The sequence below is a fragment of the Stegodyphus dumicola genome, chromosome 1 (genome assembly GCF_044657685.1).
Source record: "Stegodyphus dumicola isolate Sdum_Otavi_A_Nest chromosome 1, ASM4465768v1".
Taxonomy (NCBI): Eukaryota; Metazoa; Arthropoda; class Arachnida; order Araneae; family Eresidae; genus Stegodyphus; species Stegodyphus dumicola.
In genome coordinates, this window is record NC_140768.1 from 285638048 (window position 1) to 285652667 (window position 14620).

The 14620-nt window shown below is 32.9% G+C and overlaps 1 protein-coding gene across 2 annotated transcripts in view; it reads left to right on the forward strand.

Moving 5' to 3' along the window:
* Positions 1 to 1486: 1486 nt before the first annotated feature.
* The window catches only part of LOC118193538 (transcription factor 21-like), a 49196-nt gene continuing 36062 nt past the window's right edge, over positions 1487 to 14620 (forward strand). For both annotated transcript variants that reach the window (XM_085808172.1, XM_035364640.2), the window contains exons 1-2: positions 1487 to 1712; positions 8990 to 9362. In XM_085808172.1, the coding sequence (XP_085664298.1) occupies positions 9003 to 9362 (360 nt within the window). In that variant the 5' untranslated portion in view covers positions 1487 to 1712; positions 8990 to 9002. The remainder of the gene's footprint in view (positions 1713 to 8989; positions 9363 to 14620) is intronic.

The following is a 14620-nucleotide window of genomic DNA, read 5'->3' on the forward strand; positions in this document are numbered from 1 at the left end:
CACGGATATAACAGCTAAACTGAACAAACTGAATTAAAATCTCCAGGGAAAAGTAAAAAACCCTTTTTCAATTGACTGGGACTGTAACTGTTTTTCAGATAAAGTTAAATTTGTGGATAAATCAGATGAAAGAAAAAAATTTCAACCTTTTTCAGAATTTATCAAGCCATATTAATAACCACAAGGCAATTGAAACAGAGAAATACTCGGAAAACCTAAATGCACTGAAAAATAATTTTGAACTCCGCTTCTCTGATTTGTATAAAGTTCAACCAATATTATTATTCATCTCAAACCCATTTGCCGAAATTAATATTTCAGATGTATCACATAAGATTGGAAATATGTTTAACAAAAATGTTGATGTTTTGGAAACGTGCTCGCGATAGGCCAAAATGTGCTCGCGGTAGGCCAAAGGTTGGGGTGATAGAAAACAACTATACGAGCAATATTCATCAGAGAATGTATGATCGGAACTCTAACGGCGAGCCGTTATGTGGCATTGTAAAGAAATGTCATAAACAGGGTCAGTCCTCTTACCTAACGGCATTTTCTACCGGGGATTGCCGAGAGGATTGCTGGTTATACGAACCACAAAATTTCTAGAGCGATGGATTGGTCAAGGTGGTCCCATAGCTTGGCCACCAAGATCACCGGATCATCGTGTTTGGACTTTTCCTGTCGGGGCTATACAAAAAGCCTAATCTACGAGTGCCCCATTGAAACCAATACGGAACCAGTTGCCAGAATCATTGTTGCTGCTGGTGATATTCGGGAAATGCCCGGTGTCTTCGTAAATATGCGTCAGTGCCTATTCCGCAGGTGTGAAGCCTGCAAGTGTTGCCCTCTTGGTGAAATTCACTCTTTATATACCCACACTCTTACCCGACTTTCCGAGCTCTGTATTTTTATTCTTATATGTTGGTAAACTGTGAATTTTTACTTGAAACGTGACTGATTTATGTTGTTCTTATGTTCCGGTTAAGATTATTATACCTTTAGTTAATCTGCACGCAATAATTGTAGAATTATTTTTAATGCAGGAAGAAGCTAACGAAACTTGAATCCCCATTTAAAAAACTCTTTAAATATGATTGGAACTATAATCATTTTGAAAAGTCTGTGTTAAAATAAAATTGTTCATACTGTGATACGATCTGACTGGAAGAGCTTCCTTGCAAAATTCGAACTATCAACATTCGATCCGGATGCTAATCCACGCGAAAGCCTCGGGAATAAATAATGACATCCAATGCGTTATTTCTAGTCCCTTTATCTATCTTTACCCCCATTTTTAACGACGCACTAAAATCTATTTGCTTTGCCCACACACATTCGCGAATGTCTTAAATAATCTTACACCACAATCGTTTTCTACACGTCAATCAAAAAAGGCGACTTCAGTCTCATTGGCTGAAAGTGGGAAGAGGTGGTACTTTTTCCTTGTCTTTTACTGCGGTTAAAATAAAATGCAATAATCGTTCACTTAGTTTCATTGATAAAACACCGGCAAAGAATCACGCGAGGCAAATATTTTAATTGCCTTTAACGTTTTCGTAATCCATAGCAAAATTAATTATTAGACATTGAAGGAAAATCTCTTAATTTCTTTTTCAGTGAAGTTGCAAATAAATATGTTTAAAATTAATTAAATACCTTATAATTATTTTTTGAAAGGAATAACGAATTTGAAGAAAATAGATGATTTAAAAGTAAGTTTTTGTTTTTCTTTCTCCCCCCTTTTAAGATCTGATTCATTAATTATGATTTCAAACTTCTTTTCTTTCTCTTTAACCTTTCTATAAAGATGTCATCAATATCCAAATATTAAGAAATGATTTGCGAATAAAATTTAAGGCTTTATTTTGTAAGTATAGTTGCAAATGAAAATGTTTTATAACGTTATAATTTTTATTTCAAGCAGTTTCAGCGTTTGTGTTGTAATTCTTATTTAAGATTTCATTTTGAGATCGAAAGTGTTTCCTTAAATATTAAATCCTTATGTAAAATATAAATCCTTATATAAACTTCAGTGTAAGTTTTTGGTTCATCTCGAAATAGCTGATTTTTTAAGCCAAAATTTTTAATTTATATACTTTGAAGTATTTATATATTTCCATTTATTTATATATTTTTGCTTATTCTTATATCAATTAGTTATTGAAATATACTAGTTATTTTTATTCTTCTCATTTAATTTAAATGTTCTCATTCCGTGGCATCAGGAGCCGGGCTTCATAGTCAAAAGAGGAACTTAATGATAAGAGGAGGCGTCTTCTTTTTGAAAAAAAAAAAAAAAAATTTTGATGTGACTTCGTTGTACGGCCTATTAGATTATACACATTTTTTGCTGCACTTTATTTAAACTTATTTCCTCGAATTTCTTCCTTGGGGCATGTTGGAAATGACATCAAAAATTGCAAATTTTGAAATTAAATATCTCGGTCAATTTGCTTCGTGCGACAGCAAAACTTCCTGTAATTATATATTTTCATAACGAGTGTAAAACTTTCGCAGATATAAGTATACGAACCGGGCGTCTGCACTAAAAGTTAGATTTCGTTATGTGTCCAAAATTAATTCTTTTTTAAATTTGGCACTACCGATACGATTATTTTCCTCATTAACAATACAAATTGTTGTTGTTGTCTTGTCCATATTACATGGAATAATGTTTGCCAGAACCTACTCCGAAGAGAGGTTGGACTTCTTCTTAAGAGAGGGATGCCTTCGTGGAGGACTTTCTAAGGGAAACTGGCTCGTATACACAACAATAAAAATTAACATAATACATTAATTAGCACATTAACTAACAAAATTAGTTAATTAATACATTAACTAACAAAATACGACTATTTTCCTCATTAAAACACTTCTGTAATTGGAAATATATGTTTAAGAGGTATCAACAACCCCTATACCGACAATGTTAAATTGGCCATTTTCGATGTAGCTTTTCTCAAAATCTGCTTTAGATACATGCTTGAAATTTTTTGTGTAATTAAAATATACCTATCTAATTATATTGAAAAGAGCTTTTTAAACATTTTGAATTTTAAAGTAATTCACAGAATATTTTGTTAGGCATAGTAAAATTTAGCACTTTTCTCACACAAAAAAAAGGGATTTTTTTCTACGTTTATCACAAAAGGCTCATCTCAGTAAATATTAGGAAACCTAATAAATCAGCCATAAAAATTTTAGATACCTGTGAGCAGTAGTTCTTGAGAAAAGGGCACATCGAGTATAAAAGAAATCACGTTTGGAGAAAAACGCGTTTTTATGTAAAAATCCTCATTGATCAAAACAGTCGATGACAAATTAAAACTAGATTTTTTACAGTTCTAATTTTCATACAGACTAATATATATACAGAAAGAAACAAAATAAGAAGCTGAAAATTAAAAGCAAATTTTTATACCCGTCCTGCGCTATAGCTGCAGAACTTTAGATTCTTTAAGTAGTATATGTATATAATTAATTTACTAATGGATTATTGAGTATATTATCTCCTTTGAGAAAAGTTAGTAGAATTTTAGTTGAATGAAGTAATTTATAAGCATTTAAAAATGATTACGCAAGTATTAAGTAATTTATTACGATTAATTAATATACTTACTTCAATCTTTGATGTATATATATATATATGTATTCAATTAATCGTAATAAATTGCCTAATACTTGCGCAAAAGCTGTAAAGTAATGAAAAATTTATTTAGTGATGGATTATTTAGTATTATCTCCTTTAATAAAGGTAGTTAAAATTCTATTGAAATGATATAACTTATAAGCATATTTGAAAACTGAATCTTGAAAATTTTTTTAAAATGAAAACATAAAAAATGAATCATGAATAAACTTAAAATGGAAAATAAATTGAAATATATATATATATATATATATATATATATATAATGCAAGATACATTCGTACATATAGACTTCATGAAAAAAATCCATTTTGAAAAAAAAAAGAAAAAAGAAAAAAGAAAAAAAAAAAAAAAAAAGAGTCCTTTATTCTTTCAGTATATGCAGACGTCACAAAAATTAGAGAAAGTGGATCTAGGAACGGTCAAAATGGGTATTTCTATTGAAATATGATACCTAATTTTCGGTGGTGGTTTTATTTAAATCTTAATTTTTGTTCTATATATGTTAAAATTTAATTTTGGAGATCTTTTTTTCGCACAAAATTTGCTTAAAATATGAAATACTTATGAGCGAAAGTTTGCGCCTGATCAAAATGTAAACAAAATACGCTGATAAATCGATTGAAAAGTAAAGTGCACACTAAACCGAAGAAATCTCTAATATTCTGGGACAAAGATATATTTTTTCAAATGTTTAAAAAGGCTTTAAGAAATTTATGTTAGGTGAAACTGCATGAAAGTCTAAAAAACAAGGCTCTGCGTAAAATCATAAGGTATAGATCCAATCACAAAAATCTCACTGCCTCGTTTAAAAACGCGTATGCTGTTCATCATAATTGCATCGCTATGGTATGATGAATTAACTGGATCTTGGCCCTGGAAGCTTCGCGAAAGAGCTAATATGGCCCGCGGGCTGAAAAGCTTGCAGACCCTTGTTCTACGTGAATCAGTTTTTATTACATCTGCGTTTCATTAGATTTTTTTGGAAATACTTAGAAGCATCTTTGCTTTCACAGTGCTGTACGTTCTGCTGCGTGCTTATGATATCTGGCAAATATTTACTCACATTAGACGAAAACGGGGCATCCATAAATATAAGATCTAACACAAAGTGAATAAAATGCATTTTCAGATTTTTTCGGCAGTTTTTTCCTCAGTAGAATAAAATAGGAAAAATAATATATATATATATGCTTCTCAATAACAGTATCCAGTCCCCAATGATAAAAAAACGTGATGTTTATCTTTAAGCATTAAAGATCTCTTTACTGGCGCCCAAAAAGAGATCTTTAGGGAGAGAAAAAATTTAAAAACTCTTAATATAAACTATTCTCGTCTTACAAAACTTTGTTTACTTGAGCTAGAAAATCAAAGGATTTGGAGTAATCTGTGAGTAAAAAAGCAGTACAGAGAGCTAATATTCGCGTAAATACTTTATGATAGCTTGACGTATAGGAAATTTACAAGCTTAGTTCGATTTGTTTAAAAAATCTGAAATAGGACTGACCATTTTCTCCAAATAATTTTCTGATAATTCGAGAAATTGTAAACGAAAAACATTAATTTTTGGCGAAATATTAATTTAGCTACCAAAATTTACCAAGCCAAGTAATAATGATTTCAGAATTATTGCGATTACCTTTCTAAATTCAGAAATTTAAATATGGATGGATAATTTTACACAATTATTCTGCGGCTAATAATAATAATTTTATAATACTCAGAATTATTAATCAGCAGTTATCAAAATTAATTTTAAATGTGAAAATTTAACAAAATAAAATCTGCAATAATTCAAATGGTAAGTGGGTGTATTAAATATAAAATTTTCATTAAATTTACCCTTTTTAATCAATTATCGATTAACAATTAAGTTTTTAATAAATTGTTTTCATGTTGACATATAGAAACGTTGAGCAATCAAATTATTTATGTAATTACTAATTTCAAGATATAGGTGGACAGAAGCACTTTTTTCCTTTCTTTCAAATATTCTCAATAATCGAAAATTGGAATGTTTTGGAACACAAGTGTGTTGGGATACTAATTCTTTAATTTTAGTGACCGAAAAAATGGACTTCTCCAACTGGTTTATAAGAGGACTCGGTACCTTTTGAGTGATTTTTTTTATTTAAGAACTTTCATCTACTTTTTAAAAATAGTATGAAGTGGTTTTTTTATAGACAACATGGTTTTGAGCTGAAAAACAAATTGCCAATATTTTTTTAATTAAAATTTTTTTAAGAAAAATTTAACAATTAGAATGTTTTTCTGCTACAATTTTAAATATTTTTGTCCCAAATTTTTATTGTATTTATTAGAGTGCGTTCTTAATAAATTTAAAATTTATTTTGCAATTAATGAATTAGTTTCTGAAAATAAAAAGCACATTTTTGTGTAAAAACTTTAAACAAAAAGTATAATCTCAATCACATTTTCACTTCCAATAATTTTTCTTTCCACTATTTTGCAAAACACATTCCTCGTTTAAGTATATAATTTTAAACAAGCAGTAAAAGTATTAAATAATTTAGTCCATACTTGTATACGTTTTAGGACTTTAAGTAGAAGGATTTATTGAAAAAACGTAAACTGAGAAAACGCAGTTTAAAGAATGTAAACTGTCTAAATGGACATTAAATCATTTCAACTTTCTTTAAAATTTTATTACTGAATTTTAATATATGTAAAATAAAACCTAGTACTTTTAATTGGTTAATATAAACATAAATTACAAGCTTTTGTTTAAAATGTTATCTGGCCAGAAATATTGCAAAAAAACGTAAAATGCAAATTGAATTTTTCTTTACCTGTTTTTGTTTTTTTAAAACGCGTTGGAAACCATTTTAATGCACGAATTAATTATAATACATTTTCTAAACATTCATTTCTATTAATCAATATTAATAATAATAATTTGTCGTTTTATTCAAAGCAAAATTTGAAATTTGAACAGATATGAAATATTAGTCCAAAGGGGCTTTGTTCTCGAAATACTATTGTTTTCGTTTTGTGATTTTGCGTTAAAAACTTTAAAAGGCTGTATCACTTTTCAAATCGTTGCCACCAAATACTATCGGCCTGTATTATATTTGAAAAAAATTAAATAATGAAGAAGCTGCATAAATGTAGGTATTTTTCTCGCATTGTGATAAAAACAACGGTACCTAGAGCCATCCAATTTTGAATGACGTAATCCTACTGCGACTATGGGCATCTGAAAGCCCAAATTTGAAATATATTTTATTATCGATTTCATATTTTGTAAAACTTTAACAATTTTTGATTAACAAACTCAACAACTTAAAGGCGAGCATTGGGAACACTCTACCGGGGGGAAAAAACCTTTTTATTTCCAACGCCGCGGAATTTATCGGAAATTCTAAAGACAGGCTCATTTTAAAATTATTTTGCGACATTGCTGTTGAATTGAATTTTATGGTTTAAGTGCAAAGAACATAATATTTAATAAATAAAGGTAACACACAAAACGTTAAAAAAACACCTCTTTGGACGTAATTTGAAATCTGAAACCTTTCAGGTTTTTTTTTTTTTTTTTTTTTTTTTTTTTTCTTTTGAACCACTGAGCAACATATGTGATTTCTTCTCTTTAGCCGTTTTTCCGCGTATATAAATTGCATTTAAAGTTAATTTAGGTGCATTTTAATTAATTAAAGAGTTTAATGTTTTTTCCAGCATTATTTCAGTAACGCTACACTTAGAAACTTGATCACTTTCATTACGCCATTTCTTTCTGTTCGTGTCTTTTTAAAATAATTTCAATTTTTGAAGAAGCATAGCCAAGTGGATTGATAATACATATAGAAATATCTGCTGAGCTCAATATGTATATATAAACCTGCTAGTTTAAAGGAGAAATTTCTTTTTCCAACTTCGTTTTGTATTTAAATAAATTAATTTATACATATAAACAGGGTTTGCTGATATTCATATTTAATGACATTCCTCTGCTTTTACACTAAGTTTTAATAAATTACTGAAACAATTAAGAAGTAAAAAAGAATAAACAGTGAGGGGTGTAGCATTTAAAGGGCTGTCAAAAATTTTAAAATCCTTTTTATACCATTTATTATCGTCAGATCATTTCAAAATTTCTCTTCAGTGTAGTAAGGGTATTAAGGAACTTATTTAGCAAAAAATTGAAAAATCACTTATTTCATCAATTTTGGGGTACCAAGTCCCCATATTTTATTGCTGTATAATGTATTTGCTCTCTCCTTTCCGCATGCCTTCGTTGTGTAATTGCACGACTACTCAGCAAGTATTCAAGAAGTCCAGGTTTTGAGTCCCGGCGAAGGCACTGCACGTTTTACGTCTTCTGCTTAAAAAAAAAAAAAAAAAAAAAAAAAAGGACTCTGCAGTGGCGCCCGAACTAAAAGCTGATGGGCTACATTTTGCTGCCACCAAGATTTAGTAACTGGTTCCGTTAATCCCAGTTACTTTTGAACTGTACATTTTGTTTAATTGCAGACTGTACTGTTCCTGATTATTTTAATTGTAACCTAAAAGAGTGCGAGGTTTATATTATTTTTACTAATGGTTATTTTAATTTGTTAGCCTTTTCTGTCATTTCTTATATTTGTCACGTTCTCTCGCCAGGGCGTAAATGAGTTACGGTGAACAAAGAGTGTATTTAAACTGAAATAGCGAAAAGGTTAGTGAGAGCGTGTTTTCGCTATTGAATGTGTTGCGTCGTTGCTATCAGCTGTTATGAATCTTAGCTTCTCATTCTTGCTGCCGAAGTTAATATCACACCATTGTGGGTTTCTGAGTCAGCCTGCTAGTTTAAATTAATTTGTGAAGGCCTGAACTAGTACCTTACCTTTAAGTTCAGTTTATTACCATTAAGTTCCTCACCACAAATGGATGGTGAAATTGTAAATAACCGAGTTTCAATAAAAGCGTCTTTTACACCCTTCTCCTGTTATATTCACCTTCTAAATAAATAATCTGTTAGCGATTAGTCGCCAACAGACTTTCAAGTTAGAGCTAAGATCCGATTAAGACACTCTTGTACACTAGGCAGATGGTAGTCCCCAATGCGATAAAAGGGGTACACGAGAATATAAGATGTCTCTGATGCCTTCTGAAATCCTTATCTACGGATCTTGTGAGCCTAGGCTGTAATCAAATCTTTCACTTACATTTAAATTACAATTTTATTGTAAGTACATAATTTGTGTTTATTCGTTCATTCAATCATGCTAAGAACAAAACTTCTTTCCGTTAAAGAGGTGAAAATAAGAAAAAAAAAACTCTTCAGTTCATTTCACGTTTACTCACGTCAAGTATTAAGTTTTCATTTCTTACTTCATGTAGGACATTGCGAAGAATGGCGAAACGTCGTCGGAACCCGGCTCCCGTACAGCAGGATGAAGACACTTGTGACTTCGACAGCATGTTCCGCAGTTGCAGTTTTACTCCATCCACGAGTCCTGAGAAACCTGTGCAAAGAAACGCGGCCAATGCCAGAGAAAGAGCCCGAATGCGAGTTCTGAGCAGGGCCTTTTCACGTCTCAAAACGTCTCTGCCTTGGGTGCCTCCCGACACAAAACTTTCAAAGCTGGACACCCTTCGTCTTGCTGCAACATACATAGCCCATCTGAGGAAAGTTCTGAAAGAGGATGATGAAGATTCGGACAATCAGCAAGTAACAGGGCACACCAAGAGAACAGCGCATCCCATCACACTAGTAAGTAGAATTTCTTTTTTATGTATATTAGAAGGAAAATAAGGGAAATAGTTTTGCCCAAACTATATTCAATCAAATTTAATTATCTCGCATCAAAATAATAATGCAGGTTATCAATGCAGCTGGGGGCATAGAGTATTTTTTAATATGGATATGCATATCGATATACCCTGTCCATATCAGTACCAAGTAACACTAAGAATTCTTTGCAGAGATCTACAGTTGAATTTTACAGATTCTGTTTTTGATTTATAATTCTTTTTTTTAATTATTACCCTACAGAGTCTTGCCTTCTTCGGAGGCATTCACTAAGTCGAGACTAAAGCGATAACTCGGGTAAGACTGAAGCGAATTATCGCTATGTCTTGTCAGAAAGCGGAGAAAGAAAGAAGGATATAAAAGATCCTTTTATTAAGAACTCAAATAGTTAAGCGAAGGCACTTCTTGTACTTACAAAACAAGCCAGCATTTTCGGCATAAAACAAAAGATAGAATTTCAAATTAACTGAATTAAGTTGTAAGTTATCCAAAGGATGCATAGAAATGATTAACGCGTAAGTTAGCTCAAACCCATACCGGCGTGACAAGCACTATTGGCAAGAACAAAGCAGCGTCGAATACAGATTACTATCATAGAATATCTACTAGTAACGTGGCCTTCAGCAGGCGGAACACGCACTGTATAAACAATCTAAAATCCCCCTTTTAAGTCTATCTCTTTCTACCTCATTTGAATATGCGCGAACTAAAATTAGCATTCTAGTAGGAAAACGGAAAGAGAGAATGACAGTAAAGAATAACTGGCTAGATAAATAAATATCTTAGTTCCTGTTAGCCATGAATAATCCCAATCAGTGAATGACGATAGCCGCTTTAGTAAGTAAGTTTTTAAGTAGTTAAGTTTAGTTCTCAGTAACCGTAAGAAAGATGAAGTAGTTTTTACTTCGACTATATCGGTTTCTTGGCGTATAAATTGTATGAGGATTTTACAGAATGTGAGACGATACTTCCTCGTTAGAGTAGCTGCTGTGATCAGTCGCCAAAACAATCACACTTAATCGCTTATTCCGAAGCTCACGAATTTCATTTGTCTCCAAAAACTTATGAAGTAACTGCTTTAATAAAGGAGGTATCATTACTCTCTCTTTCAGCAACAGAAACGTTTTATTTGGTTTATTTGACTACGCTAAAACACTTGAGGGATATCTGCCTAAGGAAAGAGATGCCTTCGTGGAAGACTTTCTAAGGGAAACTGGATCGTATGCACAAAAAATCGTTGCACATTTTGGAAAACCACGAAAACTCCCGTGCAGCCAGTCCTTTCGCTGGGTTTTAAACCTCGGACCAAACTACCAGTGTTCAACGACTTTACCTCTCTACCACTGGTGGATTCAGTAACAGAAAGAAAGTCCTCGAAAGAGAAATACACAATGTGTGTATTAAAGAAGCATATTTTCCATCTCTAAAGCTAATTTCCGTAAGAAATTAGATAGTTATCCTTCTCCTTTACTTAATCCTTAGGCACATTGCCATAGTTAACCAACGCAACTCAGATCTATAAGAAACATTGATTTTCTTCACATAGATAAAATTTCGCCATTATTTTGTGATTAATATTTTATGATTCCGTTTTTTAAATTCATTTTACAGTCCGTTTTGGAGAAAGGAATCCTTTATTCTGTTCGTACGCAGACGTGGATCAGTAAAGGATTTTTAACCACTACTGCTAAGGGCACTAACGACTGCCATTTAGCAAGTATTAAAATTATAACTCTGCTGTAATTTTCGAGTTAATTGAACTTGAAAGAGAAAATAAATACAGTGTACTATCGATTATCCGGGCTAATGTCGGGGGCAGCAGGTTACGGATAATCCAAACTATCAATTTTTATGCATTCTGTATGTGTTTATTTCTTCAAATAATCAGTAATTTTATTTTGTTTTTGAGAACATTTAAATATTTGTCGAATTTCACGGCGCATTTTTCGAAGTGCTACTTTATTACTCTATTTGAATCCCCTTTGGTCGACAAATTGCAATAAAGTTTCAACAGAAGTCACTACTGTAGCGAACTTGTATACTTGCCAGTTTCTTCTCCGTTTGAATACAAGCTGTTCGCCCATTTTCAGACGACTTTGCTTTGTTTTAAAAAAACATTGGTTGAAAAAAAAAAATTAACGCTAACTATATTTTTGAAAGTGTAAATTATCGTCTGCTACTTGACAATTTTGTTTTCATACAAAATGGCGTTTTTACTGAAGCAACGGACGGAAGGCTATGTTTGTGCTCTTTTCCAAAGAAAATTATTCGTATTTAATTATTCAAAAATGCTGTGAAAGCCATGATTTTTAGGAGTCCCAAGCAACGATAGATAGTATTGCCAATAAAAAAAGGAAAAAAAATGGCCAAAGTTTGGCTTCAAGGAGAAAAATTGTTGAAAATACATATCCAAGGTAAAAATGGAATGATTCGAATGTTGCAAAGGTGAGAACTAACTTTAATGTTAAAAGAAGATCTGCGAAGTTAAAAGACAGACGCCTAATCATTAAAATGCTCAGTGTCAACTGTAAACAAACTGATTAATGCTGATTTGAATCTTAAAAAGGCGAAAAAACGCAATGTGCATCGCCTTTCTCCACGACATATCGCCGAAAGCACAACGCGTTGCAAAATTCTCTATGAGAAAAAATCGTTGGGACAAAAATGGAAAAATTTTGTCACAATAGATGAGTCTTGGGTATATTTAAATGACCGCAACTAAAGAGACCCATTTATTATCATCAAAGAGAAGATAGAATCTAAAGAAATTTTGCAAAGGGATTTGTGATTGTTACTGGTTTTTGGTATAGCGACAAATAAAAGTTAACCAGTGTCCAGAAAGCTGGTAAGCTCAACTCCACATAATATCAGGAACATATTTAATACTCAGTTTTCAAATACGAAATACCTTCTCTTTACCTACAGTGCCATCCATCAGTGGGTCTGCATCAGAACAAAACAAGCAGCCCCCCATCAAAATGCATCTTTAATTGCCTGGAAAAAATTAAACAAGAAAAGGTATCAAAGCCATACCTTTCCCTCATATCCCAACTAAATCTCCCGATATATCACCACGGATTTTTGCGCTTTTGGACTTTTGAAAGCGTGTGTCATTAGTGTTATTTTGAAGCAGGAAACATGAAAAATGAGCAATGCCTTCGCCGGGAGTTGAACCTGGACCTCTCGAGTACACGCCGAGTGTGCTACCGTTACACCACGAAGACACGCAGAAAGGAGGGAGAAAATACCTTATATACTCTCCCTTTTAAAGGGCAACTGGGAATTAGGGGACCCAATCGCCAAATCGTGGTGGTGCAAAATCATATCGGTTCTTCATCTTTTTAGTTCGAGTGCCACTCTAGAGACATTAGATTATTTTAAGCAGGAGACATGAAAAATGTGCAATGTCCTTGACAGGACTCGAACCTGGACCTCTCGAATACGCGCCGAATGTGCTACCATTACACCACGAAGGCATGCAAAAAGGACGGATAAGCGAATTGTTCAAACGTCGACCTGCAACCCTCCTTGGACTTTAAAAAGCTGTTCCAGATGAATGGGATGAAATACCTCGTCCGACACTACAAAAGGCTTTAATACCATAGAAATTACGGTAAAAAAGTTAGTGAAAAATAAGGGTTATCAAATGGAATATTTAAAGCATAAAAATTTTAGGTAAAATATTTCTATAATAACAATGAAAATCGTCTTAAAAAATGTGCGAACGCCCTCTTTATTTTCAGTATCACTCTGCCTTTTCTGTTCTTGTGACATTTGAAACGACATCCGCAATACTCGAGCATTGAAAGCACAGCTCACTCGAATCGCCACTGAACTATTCCTTGGTGTTTTGCCAACAGACGGCCCACCAGCGGCCGAGCGGTACAGTCGCTGAACACTGGTAGTTTGGTCCGAGGTTCGAATCCCGCGAACGGGCGGCTGCATGGGCCTTTTCGTGGTTTTCCCCATGTGTAACGTGTATACGAGCCAGTTTCCCTTAGAAAGTCCTCCACGAAGGCATCCCTGGCCTTAGGCAGATAGCCCTAGTGTGCTTTGCCCTAATTAAATAAACCAAACCAAACTTTACCAACAGACATTTTTGAAGAATTTTACATTTTCAATTTTTTGACGAACAACTTCAGTTATTGCTTCTGCTTCTTCACACTTAAATAAATCTCCGGTAAAGCAATTAAATAAACCCCCAGATTTCAGTTTTTAATTCTGACATTTTAAATCAATTCTCGAAAGGATAAGAAGAAAATATGCATTAAAATATATCGGAAACAAAAATATTTCAGTGAACAATTGAAACGTTGCCTTCGATTATGCATAAGCAGAATGAACTACGAGATAATCGTTGAAACTAAACCTAAAGAAGCTATTCAGCAGTTTTTAGAGCCTACCGGAACTTGTGCGTATTTTGTTTTTTACACACTCTCGATCATAGCTCTAGGTGCGCGTGTGTGGGCACCGCGACGCACTGAAAATCCGCAAAATGGATAATCCGTACTCGGATAATCGAGAATACACTGGCAAATTTACAGTCCCTTCAAAATATCGTAAAAATTGCGATTTTTCCTGCTGCAGTATCAAATATGAACCGTAAATTTTAGAATTCCTGTCGGAACGGAAACTAGAAAGGTGTAGTTGTAACCATAGAGCTGTAATGTACTAGAGAGAGAAACGGCAACCCTGAAGGGGAACAGGAATGCGAACCACGTGACATTTGGAACATTTCCCAAATCGTATTTCCCGCGGATCTTCCTTCCCATTACAGTTCTGTGGAGAATTTGTTAGAAGCAAATGTTTTGCGTGTACGCGCATTGTTTCGGACTTCAAAAATGGTACTTTCGTGCTCCGCATATAGATGAAATTCCAGATACGTGAAAGGTGGAGGAGTAACATTTCACAGCTGAGCTTTTTCTAATGTTTTAAAATGTAATTATATAAAATGTAAAGGTTTTTTTATCCACTCTACTTGCCGTTTTCTAACAAAAAATAGATTTTCTAATTTTATATAATATATGCATACTTGAAATAACATTTAAATAAAAGTATCTTAATATATATGTATGTTTCTAATAACTGTGTTCCGAAAAAAATGTTAAAATTTTAGTAATACAATATAATTTTAATTAGTCTAGTATTCTGCTTTGGCGACATTTTTCATACGCCAACAGACTGCTTTGAATGCGTTTGTTTATATATTCTTTGTATGC